General features: G+C 30.7%; 3 protein-coding genes across 15 annotated transcripts in view; 2 read left to right on the forward strand and 1 right to left on the reverse strand.

The window, feature by feature from the left end:
* Positions 1-7,952, forward strand: part of Lar (tyrosine-protein phosphatase Lar) — a 506,717-nt gene extending 498,765 nt beyond the window's left edge. For all 10 annotated transcript variants that reach the window (XM_015317927.2, XM_089174791.1, XM_089174795.1 and 7 more), the window contains 2 exons: positions 45-1,851; positions 2,149-7,952. In XM_015317927.2, coding sequence (XP_015173413.1) covers positions 45-1,851; positions 2,149-2,217 — 1,876 coding nt within the window. In that variant the 3' untranslated portion in view covers positions 2,218-7,952. The remainder of the gene's footprint in view (positions 1-44; positions 1,852-2,148) is intronic.
* Positions 7,953-8,002: 50 nt separating this feature from the next.
* LOC107064891 (putative Golgi apparatus membrane protein-like protein CG5021) lies at positions 8,003-9,793 on the reverse strand. 3 transcript variants are annotated; one of them, XM_015318069.2, is made up of 6 exons: positions 9,697-9,789; positions 9,490-9,595; positions 9,168-9,241; positions 8,856-9,090; positions 8,307-8,561; positions 8,003-8,236 (listed from the first exon to the last, which is right to left on the reverse strand). In XM_015318069.2, the coding sequence occupies exons 3-6, from the start codon at positions 9,227-9,229 to the stop codon at positions 8,171-8,173; spliced, it is 618 nt and encodes a 205-aa protein (XP_015173555.1). In that variant the 5' UTR covers positions 9,230-9,241; positions 9,490-9,595; positions 9,697-9,789; the 3' UTR covers positions 8,003-8,170. The 3 variants fall into 3 exon arrangements, with proteins under 3 accessions (XP_015173555.1, XP_015173554.1, XP_015173553.1); XM_015318068.2 differs by lacking the exon at positions 9,490-9,595 and having other exon boundaries at positions 8,307-8,549; positions 9,697-9,793; XM_015318067.2 differs by lacking the exon at positions 9,490-9,595 and having other exon boundaries at positions 9,697-9,793.
* Positions 9,794-10,700: 907 nt separating this feature from the next.
* Positions 10,701-15,210, forward strand: part of Zip48C (Zinc/iron regulated transporter-related protein 48C) — a 69,162-nt gene continuing 64,652 nt past the window's right edge. Inside the window, exons 1-2 of one of the 2 annotated variants that reach the window (XM_089174870.1) lie at positions 10,701-11,460; positions 13,636-14,017. In XM_089174870.1, coding sequence (XP_089030996.1) covers positions 11,353-11,460; positions 13,636-14,017 — 490 coding nt within the window. In that variant the 5' untranslated portion in view covers positions 10,701-11,352. The remainder of the gene's footprint in view (positions 11,461-13,635; positions 14,018-15,210) is intronic. The other variant, XM_089174871.1, reaches the window with a different exon arrangement.

Raw genomic sequence — 15,210 nt, forward strand, 5'->3', positions numbered from 1 at the left:
ACTGTGATAAAATTAATGAAATTATAACATAATTCCTGTTTCAGACGAAGGCAACCGTGCAAGGCACCAGATCAGGCAGCAGTAACTCGACCACTTATGGCAGCAGATATCAGTTCGAATCATGCACCATCCGATCCAGTAGAGATGAGACGTTTGAATTTCCAAACTCCTGGCATGATATCGCATCCACCGATACCCATAAGCGAGTTGGGCAATCATATCGATCGATTGAAAGCAAACGACAATCTAAAGTTCAGTCAAGAATACGAGTCTATTGAACCCGGTCAGCAGTTCACTTGGGACCACTCGAACATGGAAGTAAACGCATCAAAGAATCGTTATGCCAACGTGATAGCCTACGATCATTCTCGAGTGATCCTTCAAACGGTCGATGGGATGCCTGGGTCCGATTATATAAACGCGAACTATTGCGATGGTTATAGAAAGCAGAACGCATACGTGGCAACTCAAGGACCACTTCAGGAGACCTTCGGTGATTTCTGGCGAATGTGTTGGGAACTTCGCACGAGTACAATTGTTATGATGACGAAACTGGAAGAAAGGACTAGAATAAAGTGTGATCAGTATTGGCCAACAAGAGGTTCAGAAACTTATGGCCAGATGACGGTCACCATTACCGATATCCAAGAACTAGCTACCTATTGTATTCGAACTTTCCAAGTTTGTAGAGCAGGTTATTCGGAGAGACGTGAGATCAAACAATTGCAATTCACAGCATGGCCCGATCACGGAGTACCGGAACACCCAGCACCATTTTTACAATTTCTGCGAAGAGTTAGATCGTTAAACGGACCGGACAGCGGCCCATTAGTGGTACATTGTAGCGCTGGCGTTGGCAGGACCGGTTGTTTCATCGTTATAGATTCTATGCTGGAACGTATCAAGCACGAAAAAATGATTGACATATACGGACATGTGACATGTCTACGTGCTCAAAGAAACTATATGGTACAGACTGAAGATCAGTACATATTTATTCATGACGCACTTCTCGAAGCGGTGATATGCGGCAATACTGAGGTACCAGCTAGGAATTTACACTCTCATATTCAAAAGCTCATGCAACCTGAAATCGACAATATAACTGGCATGGAATTGGAATTTAAGAAATTGTCTAATATCAAAGCTGACTCCACGAGATTCATATCGGCCAATTTGCCATGCAACAAACATAAAAATCGATTGGTCCATATCCTACCTTACGAATGTAGCAGAGTATGTTTACAGCCACAACGTAACATCGAAGGGTCAGATTACATAAACGCCAGTTTAATCGATGGCTACAGATATCGTGGTGCTTATATTGCAACCCAGGGTCCACTTTGTGACACCACAGACGACTTTTGGCGTATGCTATGGGAACATAATTCAACGATCGTGGTTATGTTAACGAAACTCAAAGAAATGGGTAGAGAAAAGTGCCATCAGTATTGGCCTTCCGACAGATCGATTCGTTATCAGTGCTTCGTCGTAGATCCTATCGCTGAATACAATATGCCACAATACATTTTACGCGAATTCAAAGTTACTGATGCACGAGATGGAGCAAGTCGTACAGTTAGACAATTCCAATTCATTGATTGGCCAGAACAAGGTGTACCCAAATCCGGAGATGGTTTTATCGATTTTATCGGTCAAGTTCATAAAACCAAGGAACAATTTGGTCAAGATGGACCTATAACTGTACATTGTAGCGCCGGTGTAGGTAGAACGGGTGTATTCATAACGCTTAGCATCGTCCTTGAACGTATGCAATACGAAGGTGTGGTAGATATCTTCCAAACAGTAAGAATATTACGTACGCAACGTCCTGCCATGGTACAAACGGAAGTAAGTTGATTTCTTCGATTTCATTTTTACACGATTATTTATTTGATTAGCAGTTTTAAACCTTTTTATTATAAAAATAAGCATTCGTGAAAAAATTGATCGAAGGATTAATTCAAAGATTGAAACAGTTGCCTAGAAAATGGAAGACTTACATTAGAGTCCCAATTCTAACAGCCCAATTTTTTCACGAATCCTAGATACATTTATTTCAAATATTTCGAAATACTAATCCAATAAATATCATCTATAATTTTCCTATAATTTTTATTAACGTCTCGTCATTTATTCGATTTTCAGGATCAATATCAATTCTGTTATCGGGCCAGTTTGGAATACTTAGGATCATTTGATCATTACGCCAACTGACAAGCCGATAATCGGGAGCAAAGAGAAGCAGCTACGAGAGATCGAAGGGAACGACAAAAGAATGAAAGGGATATCGGAGAAAGGGCTAAAGTACGACGTGTTTAGTACAATGGAATACATATATCGTGTTAACTGTGCAGCTGGAGAGTAAAAAAAAGCGTAGTTTTTATGCGTAACATTACTCGTACCTTCCTCAAGGGCAACTATCTTATAGTCGCTAAGCGATAATTATTCGCTAATGTATCACACAGACGGTTTAAACAAAACAAAAAAAAGCAAAGAAAACGGAAAACAATAAAAAATTTAAAAAAAGAAATAAATAAAAAAGAATAATAATAATAATATTAATAATAATAAAAATAATAATATTAATAATAATATTAATAATAATATTAATAATGATAATAATGGTAGACGATGAAGTGCAATAGTTGAAAAATGGTGTTGCAGCACACATAATCGCGCAGGAAATTTTCATTCTTGACAGTAATTTAAAAAAAGAAAAGAAAAAAAAGAAATTATATACATTATATAGAAAGCATTCACATACAACTTTTATCCTGACATAAAAAAAACGTACGAAACTAGAAGAAGAAGAAGAAGAAGAAGAAGAAGAAGAAGAAGAAGAAGAATATTAAGAAGATGAAGAAAAAATTGTCGTTAAAAAATAGATTAGAATTCGAAGGTAAAAGAAACTTGAAGAATTCTCGCAATTGTAGCTAACTTAGCTAGCGAGGTAAGATAAAAAAACTGCCGCTTAAATGTATGTACGTTAAATCTCCTCTCCTCGTCGATGATACGAGCGACCATAATTCACATCTCTCATTCTCTCTCTATCTTTCTATCTCTCTTTTTCGAGACACCCGTTTTTACTTTATACAAAATCACAATAAGATGAACAAAAAGAAGAAACAAAATAAAAATAAAGAAAAAATTGAAAATATTATCTGAAGAAATCTGATCATATCGTTCTCAGATGAGAGAACCATAACTGATTATATATAAATATATACGTTTCGTTCGACGTTCAAATAAATTTTTCGAAAAAACGAGTTAACAAATGCCCGTAAATGCCTGCATACGTCGATGCGTATATCAAAAATCAAAATTCGAAATACAACCTTCGATCGTACAATCCCAAATCTCCAAATTGGAACATATCCTGAAAAAAACTTATGTGAGATTTATCTCACTTATGGAAACATTCTTGGCAGCTAAATTTTTTGAAGTCTTTTAAGAATTTCTTTATCGAAGCTTAGGTAGTCTTCTAACTATTAAGATTTAAAAACAACGTGAGGATTGGAAAAAAAATTCAAGAAATAATAAAATACTTACAAGCATGTCTCTCTATCTCTCTACTCTATTTCTTTTTTATCTAAATAGAAAAGAGTATCGTTAAATGAATAATATTAATAATAATAATAATAATATTAATAATATTAATAATAATAATAAATAATAATAATAATAATGATAATGATAATAATGATAATAATAATAATGATACGAATTTTATGATTCTCTCGTAAAATGAAAAGACAAAGTAACGCGAAAAACTTGAATCTTGTTTATCGAAGAAAAGTGCTTCCATCGTTAAATTAACAGCTGCAGAGAAGAAACTTCAATTTACAACACAAACGTTTCTCTCGTATATTTCTATGATAATAAAAAGAAGAATAAGAAGAAGAAAAAGAAAAAAAAGAAAAAGAAGAAAAGGAAGAAGACTAATAATTAGAAAAGCACAGTTAGTTACTCTTTGTGAAGCCTTAACAACTTGAATGGTTGTATGATAACGTGGCACACATTAACGAGTACTTATCGATGGAAATTAATTGTAACGAGTAACACACTTGAGAAAAAGAAAAAAAAAGGATTAATAAATGTTTTTCGATGTGGATTAACAAGAAAGAAGAGACATGAAAATTTCCGCAAACTAACACAAGAAACTTGCCATACTGCCAAATTGACAATTAATGCTGTACCCATTATGCACGATAGGTATCTTCTCTCATTACTTATTGTAACTTTACAATAGATTATAAGCGAAATCGTTTTAAGAATTTAGAATGTAAGAGACATCATTAAAAAACAAATATGACATTGTGAAAGAAGAAGGATGAAAGAGAGGAAACGGTGCCTGTATTTAATGAGAAATATGCACACATGAAGATTGTGCATAATTCTATAAAGATTATTTAATAGAAGCACTGTGTATGTTGGACTCCCGTATTATAATCCGATACCCTCGAATCCGTTATGTACAAACTTTCAAATCTAAGCTTCTACCTCGTCTATTATTCTATATAATCTTCAAAAATTATACTTGAATTTAATTTCATTTATCGTCGATTTAACATTTTCTATCGGATCTACGAAATACATATTTGTTTTTATTACAAAATACCGAAATAATACTTAAACTGATCAAATTTTGTTTCGAAAAATATGCTTCGCGTTTTTAATCAAATTTATCTATTTCTGCTTTAGATATTTTTTTTATAAAAATTTTATTTCTTATAATTTAATAGAATAAACTATTTTAAATTGTATTTGTACTTTTGAAATAGAGATTTTTATTTTTATTTTTATTTTTATTATTCGTTGAATTTTATCTTCATTTGTACAGAAGGAAGAAATGTTAATTCTTCCAAAATTGTATGTTTGTACTATTACTATTATTTAAAAAATTGGTTCGAGGGTCAGGAATTGTGACTAAGTGTACATAAATGCACCGTTTGTCATTAACAACATTATATATACATAAGATGATGAATAATATATATACATAGATATATATTATAAATATCATAAAAGAGAAGTGGATGTGCATAATAATGTGTGGATATTTTCCAGACTATCAGAATATATAATAATCTGTTTTATTTAAAAAAAGAAAACAAAAAAAAGAGCATGTCCCATATCACGATATATTTCATTTGTTGTTTAGGTTTCATTTAGATGTTTTAACATATTTTTTGATACTTTTTAATCGAACCCTCCCCCCACTCCCGATGTTTTTACAAATTCTATACGCCACGTCTTTACAAAATAAATATCTTTTTTCTTTTTTAAATAAAATTTACTTCATATAGACTGAGAATATATATATATATATATATATATATATATATATAGATTGTAACGCTCGTAAGAGTCTCTATATTTATTTGCAACATCATTTTTGATTCATCGATATAAATTCAAAGCCATGCGTGAGATATATTTTCAAAAAATATATCCAAAAACGCAACAGCTCCGGTAGATCTGCTTTAAACTCGCAGCTATATAACTTTTGTACTGAAAACAAAGTACTTAAATATTTTTCTTTCTTTCTTTCTTTCTTTCTTTCCAAAAGAAAATAAACGAACAAAAAAATAAAAAAATAATAAAAAAAAAAAAACAACTGCCATCGTTTAATGCATTATTTATCGTATTTTGTTCATGCATTATTAATTTATAGTTTTTAATCGATTCGTTTACTAGTATCGTTATCATGTAAACCTATCTTTAGTTTTTATACAAATTTAACACGAAAATGGAAACCTTACGTCAACGTTACTGCGCTGGAAGTAGATATGTATATGATGTTTTCCCCTAAAATAATACCTAAACTTATTTGAAAATAACATATTATAACGGCATGGAGGTAAATACTTTATGCGACTTCACATTATCAAGAAGTACAACTAGTATCGAAGGATCTCACTAAAGTTGGCTCGTATTCTTTTTCTAAGAGATATTGTACATGTTGTATGACCACATAATAATAACGTTTAACAGCGCAGCTACCTTTTTTATTATTATTATTATTATTATTATTATTATTAATTGTAAGGTATTTGTGAATACTGAAGGAGAAATGAAAAGACAAATAAGATTATTGAGATGATCGAATATTAAGGAATATATATATATATATATTTTCCGCAGCCGCGTTTGGATAATATTTATTTCGATGGTTAAGATATTTCATAAAAAAGAAAATATATAAATTGTGCGAGTGTTAATTCCTACACAAATTACAAATCTTCTATATTAGTTTGAACTTAACTAAAAATAAAATATTGTTATATTCGTATAAAAAGACTCGACGGAAAAAAAAAGAGCAAGTTTACTTGTTTCATTGAAATGTGATTTAAATCATACGTATACAAAACGGTCCGACTGATATTTAGCTTTCTATATACCCAATTTTTGTAAGTTAAAATGAAAAGAAAAAAAAAAGAAACTTATGAATTGTTGAAACGAACGAACAAAAATTATTATCAACCGATACTATCTTTTAACGGACATCTTATTATTAAAAAATCCTAGTAGTTCTTGTGGTTGGACTGTAAATATATATATATTATTATTATTATTATTATTACTATTATAACTAACAAACTTATGTCGATTTCGTATGAAAATTTCATCCTTCAGTGTTACATACCACTGCTTTATATCGTTCAGTGTGAATATTTCTGCGCTCCATTTTATTCTATCTTGTTCCGAACATGAATGATAGCTTACAGAAATTGTATAGAAGAAAATGAAAAAAAAAGGGAATAAAAAAAAATAAAAAGAAGAAATAGTAAAACACACGCCCTTGTATTTATCAGAGTTCTTCTAAATGATCTTTATAGAGAAAAAAAAGAGAGAAAGACTTCAAACGTTACAAATAATTTTCAAAAGATCGTTGTGATAGAAACATATTCATACTGACTTAATAAACAGTTTGTTCTCTTCTGGTGTTCCTTGCACCGTCAAGTTCTAATCGAAGTATTTCAAAATCAGACAAATAAATAAATAATTAAATAAATAAATAAATAAATGAGTAAATAAATAAATAAATAAATAAATAAAAACGTGCATTTAAAATAAGTGGAGCCACTTTTGTGGGACACCTCTTAATCTATAAAATGACATGTAATTATACTACCCGAGTGTATTTTGCCAAGTTTCTCAATGACTTCATGTTTCAAAGTTCCAGGCTAAGCGCAAAATGTGTTAAAAGAAGTTCAATTGTTGTAAAAAAAAAACATATTACTAGCGATAAGTTGGTAGCATTAATAATCTGTACTCACAAAAGTTACAAACACAAAGTCCACGATATTCACGTATTTGTAACGTACTAATTCTAACATGGGATATTTAAGTTATTTTATATAATTTCGACGAAATTCTTTTTAAGTATATGTTGTAATTTAGATCCGTATTTGCCATTAATCTTGATTATATATATATTTTTTTTTAACCGAAAATGTGTATAGCAATATGTGGTTTGTTGTATTCTTCTTCTTGAAAACACTTATGACTCGTAATCTTCGGAGCAACCTTCACGAACGTTAATAAAATTCGATCGATTACCAATGTACTGCTCCATGCAATATGTAACGAGTTTGGTAATATGTATAAGATCAAGTTGCAAAGTTCATCTATATCTATAGATGAATCGGTCAAATGATATTATGGTCTCAGATCCAAGGAAGAATGTGAGTTTAAAATGACAGAATAGAATGACAGAAAGTCAAATACTAAATATCGTTGAAAGAATGGGAAATTATTTTGTGATACCTTCTCGCCAGAAAGAATACAGCAGGCTGAGGTGAATACGATAAATGCAATGTTACTAATAAAAAACTACTATACAAATTAAATATGGTGTAATAGAAAGAGTCTGTTGACAAGGAGAAATACCGTGTACATTATATATTGCCTTGTGGCATCAATAAACTAGTAACTAACGTCATAAAGTATTGTCTTTTGCATGATTTAGAAAAGGAATTTTTAAAATAATTACATCTTGTTTTTTTTTTTGAGCACGTTTTCAAATAATAATTTTATTACAGAGTACTTATACTTTTATAACTAATATTATTATGTACAAGCATATCATCATTCACCCAGTACACATTTACAGCATTATTATTAATTTTCATACACATCATTATACTTACAAAAGAACTTTTTTTTATATTACATTAGTTTGTTGATTTGGATTGTTTGTTGCTGGACTCCTCGTCATCATCGATGCAACCTTAAAAAACAAACAACATTCTGTATTCCTATCCTTTCCTATTGATCACTAAATATTATATTATACTAACATTTTGTATAAATTGTTTCCTAAAGAAATCACTGGTAGCTGTTGAAATGTACCGATCACCTCCCATTTTACATTTCACATATCCGTATAGATTGGCTCCATTTAAAATGATAGCAATACATACGAGTAACAGCCATTGAAAATTTAAACGAAACAAGGCGGTGACAAATAATACCGACCACAAAAGTGGACAGAGTATCAATGCCAACCAAAAGATACGTGCCTCTGCCACATTAATACGATTCTGTTGGGGACCCTGAAACACAGGGCACATAACAGAAATTTGCAGCAATCTCTTGACAATAATCATCCTTATGAATAGTCGCTTATTATTAAAATTTGCATAACGTTCAAATTATCGACTCTAAGGTGAAATAAATATTAATAAGAGAAAGGAATGAAAGCATCAAGGATAAAAATATTATCTCTACTCGATAACCTTGAACTATATTTTTGAAGGTATACCAGTTAAAATAAACTATAATTCACGAAGAAGAAATATAATATATATTTGAAGAAGGTTCGTTAAAAACAAAAGAATCAACCAAACCTTTTTAGATTCAAATACCCAGTTGCTCTTCCCATTGTCGTCTATGTAATTCCACCATCTAAGTCCCACCATCAGTCTTCCGGTTATATTTTTAACTGTCCAAAAATCCATCGACAAAAGAAGTACAACAACAACAAAGCTAGCGATAAAACTATTGGAAAATAATTGACACATCATATAAACTACTATAGCTGATATTCTAAATACCAGATGGAATATGGTAACGTATGGATGCCTAAGATGAAAAATAACATGTTTTATATTTCATAAATAAAGATATTTCCTCCTATGTCTTATTTAAATAATGCGTACTTGAGTTTGTCGCTACGGACAGCTTCATCCTCTTCTCCGAAGGCTATGGTATCGTCATCCATCAGTAAAGGTACCTAAAAACCGACATAAACAAATAATCTTTCTTTTTTTATTACAATTAAATTAAACAATGAATTAGAAGTAAAATAAGATGATGATATAATATGCAAATTGAGCAATCGAGCGAAACGAGCAAAGAAAAACGAACGTTTTGTTTAAAACAAATTAAGAAAGAAAAATAAAATAATAATATCGTCAGGTTATCTCGAATGTATCGACCGATGTATTAGACCGATTTTATCCTCTATCAAGTAATACATACGGTAATTCTTTATGGATATGTCAGTAAAGATCTTCCAACGAGCTAGCCTAACGAGATATTTCGGCTTCTTCGACAAAAAACGTCTCGGTTTTTTTTATATCTCGTTCTAAGCATAAACATATAATTAGATACTACGATCGAAGCACGTTAGCAGTATTTTAGTATGAAGATACACTAAAAACGCAGGATTTTCTCTCATGCACCTACCGAAGCAGACGCCATGTTTGCACATTAGTTGACAGACGCATTGACAACACGACGCGTTTTGTCGTCTGCTAACACCAATCGCGACTGCAGCACTACTGTGTGTTCCACGCGCGAAATATCAAAGAAAAATCTAATTTAAATAAAGAACGATATTAAAGAAAATTCATTCAAATAATTCATTATAATATTAAAATTAAATGAATTATCACATTTTGTCATTAAATAATAATAATATATATTTATATTTAATTATATATATTTTAATTTGTTCTTTGAGATCACGTGACCAAGTAGACAAAAGATAGCATCCAATCAAATCATTTTAAACATGGCGGCTACGTTTTCGCGGTAACGAACGGATCGTCGAGCTGAAGAAGAATATTTGCAATGTTATTTTCTACTTATCAATTGGGTAAAAATATTGTCATGATAATATAATAAAACTGATAATAGTTACAATTATCAATATTTTCTAAAAACGAAATGAAAAAATAACAAATAAATGCAATAGTTGAGATTAGTAATGGTTAACTTTTTATAGATTATCTTTTATGAGTACTGAGAACATTTTTTTGTAGTAATATCAATCAATAATTATTACTAGAAAATAAATATCATGAGAAATGATATTTTTGCAATAAAACTAACGTAAATATTAAACAAAACTTAGAATTATATTTATATATAATAGATATTAAACGAATTAATAATTGCCTACTTTATCATAAATCGATATTTAATGAAATGGTCAAAAATTTGTAAAATATGGAGAATAATTTTCTAATAGATAAAAATAAATTATTGATAAATCATAATTAAAATATTATACAATCTAATTGTGAAATGAATTTCTCATATAAAATTTTAATAAAATGTTTGTTAAACATGGCTGGTCGATGGCACACCAATCGACCAATCGTGTGTAATGGCAAGGTTGCAAGGTGGCAGGTAAAAAAAAAAGATAAGGTTAAAAAGAGAGAGAGAGAGAGGAAGATGGCGCTTCGATCGTGGTTCTTCATATATGGTGTAACGAACGAGGAACGTTTTCCTAAATGTGTGGTGGACTCGAAAGTTAGAATTGACAGATCCAAGGGCGTAGATCTGAAAAAAGAGAAAGAGAGAGAGTGCGAGAAAAGCGCGCGTGTATTAATCGGTCAGATCGGGATGAGTAACATTGATGTATGAAACAAAGATAACAAGTAGTGTAGGCGGTAGTTTGGTATTAATAGTAGTAGTAGACAGTAGAAGAGTGGTAGGTGGTGTTGATAGTGGTAGTGGTGTTTAATCAAAGGAAACGAATAAGCATATAATACTTAGGTTTTGCCAGAGTGTCGCGTTGGAATGGTGAAACGATGTTTAGTGGTGTAATGATGTTGGTGTTGGAGGTAGTAGTGGAGGTGGTAATGGAGTTACAGTATCAGCATTAGTAGTAGTAACAGTGGTGGCAGCTAAGATAAGCGCGGGGGACTGAGTGTGGTTTGCCGTTTGTGATTTTCGCTTCCCGCGAAACAGTTTTCTCGTGGCACACGTTCGCTTCGGGTTTATTTGCTCGGATGATAGTAATGCAACGTGTTCCTACGAATTGAATTATTTGGTGAAAGAGGAAGAGAAGAGAAGAGAGAGGAGTTAACAAAATCAATTGAAAGAGAAGGAAAGATGTTGAAGGAATATTCACCAATTGTACAGGCCCTTTTAGGGACACTCTTCACGTGGGCCCTTACGGCAGCGGGTGCCGCGCTTGTCGTAGTTATACGCGGGAAACAGGTATTATTATTTTTATCTTCTTATTTTCATTATTTTTATTATTATTATTATTATTATTATTATTATTATTATACTTATCATCATCGTCATATCATATATTCTTTATCATAATCAATCATCTTTTAATCCTACTTAATTGAGCCCGTATATCCAATGCTACAAATGTCAACAATGTTACGTTCAAAAATCTAAACATCTAACCTTACCCGATGGTATTGACCAAAAAAGGCGGTTTATTTCTCCATATTTAATTTCTTTTTGAAATTCGCGCCTTTTTTTCATTCATCGAATTAATTCAATCATTATATAATATGCATTTAGAAATGAATCTTTGTTGACTCAAATTTTAATAGAACATTCGATAGTTCAAATATACTTCGAAAACATATACTTTTTCGGTTCGCCAAACTAATAAGTTTCAAGGACTTAGGCTCGTTTTAAATAGAGCACAGTATGCGTGCATCGAACGCTTCCCTATTACATCAACCTATAAGCGTTCTTTATCAATCGGGGGAAATGAGACGCACATTACTCTTTATATTAATTCTCTTCATTGTGTGTGATCCGAGACATCGTGTGTCGTCGTCATCTTCGTTCACGATGATCAAAAAGGGCACCTAACCTCCATCAAAATATATTATCTTTGTTTGCTACCACTACTATAATCAATTTTTATCTTTAAGTCTAAATATATCAACGATTGTTTTTCTCTTTAAGAATATTGCATTAAGAAATTATTTTCAACAAATAATAATAATAATAATAATAATATTTTTTCAAAATATTGTTGATTACTTCGAGTACAATCGTTTAAACGATTCAACGAGTAAGACTTCGATTAATTGAATCACATTTATCCGAAATTTTGATTAAGCGAGATCATGGTTATCCGGGTCATTTATTCTCTGATTTTATTGACTAATCAAGGTCCTTCTTTATATATTGTTGAAACGATTATTCATTAATTTATCAATCCGTAGAAATGATGTATACGCGTATGCATATATATTGTGCATAAGAAAGTGCATAATGATTACTATCGTAAAAATAAAGTATCGATAATGATCACTTGAGAGTCATGAACGATCGGTAAACGTGTCCCGTTTCTCGTAGAAAGGTCATCGAGCGATCATCTCGTCCTACTGCATATATTATATATACGTATATATATACTTACATCTTGAATTGGCATAAAGCCGGATATAGGTATATGAATATATTACTCCGCCTGATCTAAATGATATGCTTCAAAAAAAATGTGCTAATTTATAGAGTGAGAAAAAATAATATATTTTAATCATGATTTATTAATTATTATTATAAAATAACTACTTATTTATTCATTCGATTATTATGATATTTGTTGGAGTATTTCAATAAATTAAAGTCAAACTGGTTAGGTGACATTATCTTTTGTCCATCGGTTCCAGTTGATCCGGTCTTTTCTCTTAACAAAAAAAAAAAAAAAAAAAAAAATAGAAAATAATCAAAAATACATGTCCATATGTTTATACATGGTGGAACGTTAATAACGATCACATCATTTTTTTCTGTAAAGATTCATGAATGATAATGGGATGTCGTCGTTGAATTTCTTCATAATTAAATGATGGTCCTCGAGGATCGTATGAATCCCAACTCAAATTTCTTAAATGGAATGACGCATTTTGTTTCCGTAATATCAAAAGATCGTTTTTAATTTTGAGAAAATATTGATAAGCTCGTGACGTAAGATTGATAATTGATAAGATATTTCAAAAATAAAACTGAGATACAACGATATCAATAACCTACGCAATAGTGTAATAACGTAAAGTAAACAAATGGCCCTTTTAAAGCGAGTTTGAAGTAGTTTGAAAGGAAACAAATTAAACGTTTAAATAAAATTGTTTCTATGTTAAATTGAAAACTAGTTAAACCATCCTTGTATCTTTTTACATCCCCTTTTATTACTCGAGTATCGTTTTACGTAGAAAATTGGCTCGTGCATATGCATTATCGAACGGGGTAACAATTACCATATGGGTCAATTGTTTGTTCATACGAAATTTGATAATTTAGAGAACGATATTTCAAATAATTTCATTTATTTTGAAAAATGTATAAAAATAGAGAAAAGAAAATACAGTTCATACTTGTAGTAACGATTGTAACGATTGTAACGATTGTTTTCAGCGAAAACTATTGGACATCAGTCTTGGATTTGCCGGTGGCGTGATGGTAGCAGCAAGCTATTGGTCCTTGTTGGCGCCAGCTATTGAAATGGCTACGGAGAGCAAAATTTATGGAGCCGAAGGGGAATACGCGTTCGTACCGGTCGGAGTTGGGTTTCTCATAGGCGCGGCATTCGTATACGGAACGGACGTGTTGATATCTTCCCTTGGCATTCAGTCCCCCAATGTGCTTTTAGCTATGCAGTCAGTCGGTACGAAACAAAGAGGCAAGGTCCTTGCAAAACTAAAGAGTGACGAGGACTTAGACGATATCGATACGTTTAACGACGTACAGATTTCCGGTGGAATGATGTACACTCATGTCGATTCGACTACTATCGATGGTATTTCGCCTTTTTTTCTTCTTACAACCACTTCTCTCTATAGGCTTTACCAACAATAATGGGATGATGAACGGTTTTGTTCTTACGATTATTTTTATAATTTAATTATTATACATTTCTTTATATATTTTTGATATTATTTAATTATAATATCTATAATCTTTTAAATGGCATACGAGTATACGCACATACATACATACACACATGTATTTATGATTGTATTAAATTGAGTTGATCAACAAGTAATATCGGAATTTTTAGTCTAAAACAGATAATAGGATTTTTTATTTTGATATATTAAATGTTAATAGAATTTTTAATTAAACAATGTATACTTATAATGTTATTTATTTTCATAGAAAGAAAATATTTTAAGTTTTAGATAAAGTAATATTCTTTTATAACGGGTATCATTAGTTCGAAATGAAAAAATATATTTTTATTATTTAATTATTTCTTTATTCGTAAATAGAAAGTATTAAAAAGATTTGTAATAAACAGTAATTACTCAAGATAGATAGTTTTATTTGTAATTGGATATAAGATAAGAAAGATTTTTTCAATGCAAAATAATAAGGTCGTTTATTTCAATGTAAATAGCTTCAAATTCCAATATTATTTATTAGCCAATCCAGTGTACGTATACGTGTATGCCTAATTTATCATTATTATTATTACTATTATTATTATTATTAATATTATTATTATTATTATTATTACTATTACTATTATTATAATTATAATTATAATTATTATTATTAGTTCTTATTATTTATTAATTATGAATTATTATTATCATCGTTGTCGTGAAAAAAGGGAAAGAGAAATGGGAAAGAAAAAAGGAGAAGACGAACGTCGCTGTATACTCGCCCCTCTTTTTGCTTTGTGTCCTCGTATAAGGCGAACGTTTCGAACTAACTTTAAAAACCAGGAATAAGCATCTTCTTTTACAATAATAATTATTTCTATTTCTATTTGTTTGATTTCTAATACAAAATATACACATTTTATGTATAAAAAGAGAATGTGAAAGAAAAGAAGAATTAATTGCTGTACAAAATTAAATATACGCGATTAAAGGTTGAAAAGTTTATTTTTGTTTGTTAAAATTCTCTTGTTATGTTTTATAAATTAATGTTCTTTTTTCTTGTTTTTGTTGAAACTCAAAACTTTTCAACCCAATCTCGTATAAG

The sequence above is a fragment of the Polistes dominula genome, unplaced genomic scaffold (assembly GCF_049000335.1).
Source record: "Polistes dominula isolate Pdom_NZ unplaced genomic scaffold, Pdom_raw_medaka contig_16, whole genome shotgun sequence".
In the NCBI taxonomy this organism is placed as follows: Eukaryota; Metazoa; Arthropoda; class Insecta; order Hymenoptera; family Vespidae; genus Polistes; species Polistes dominula.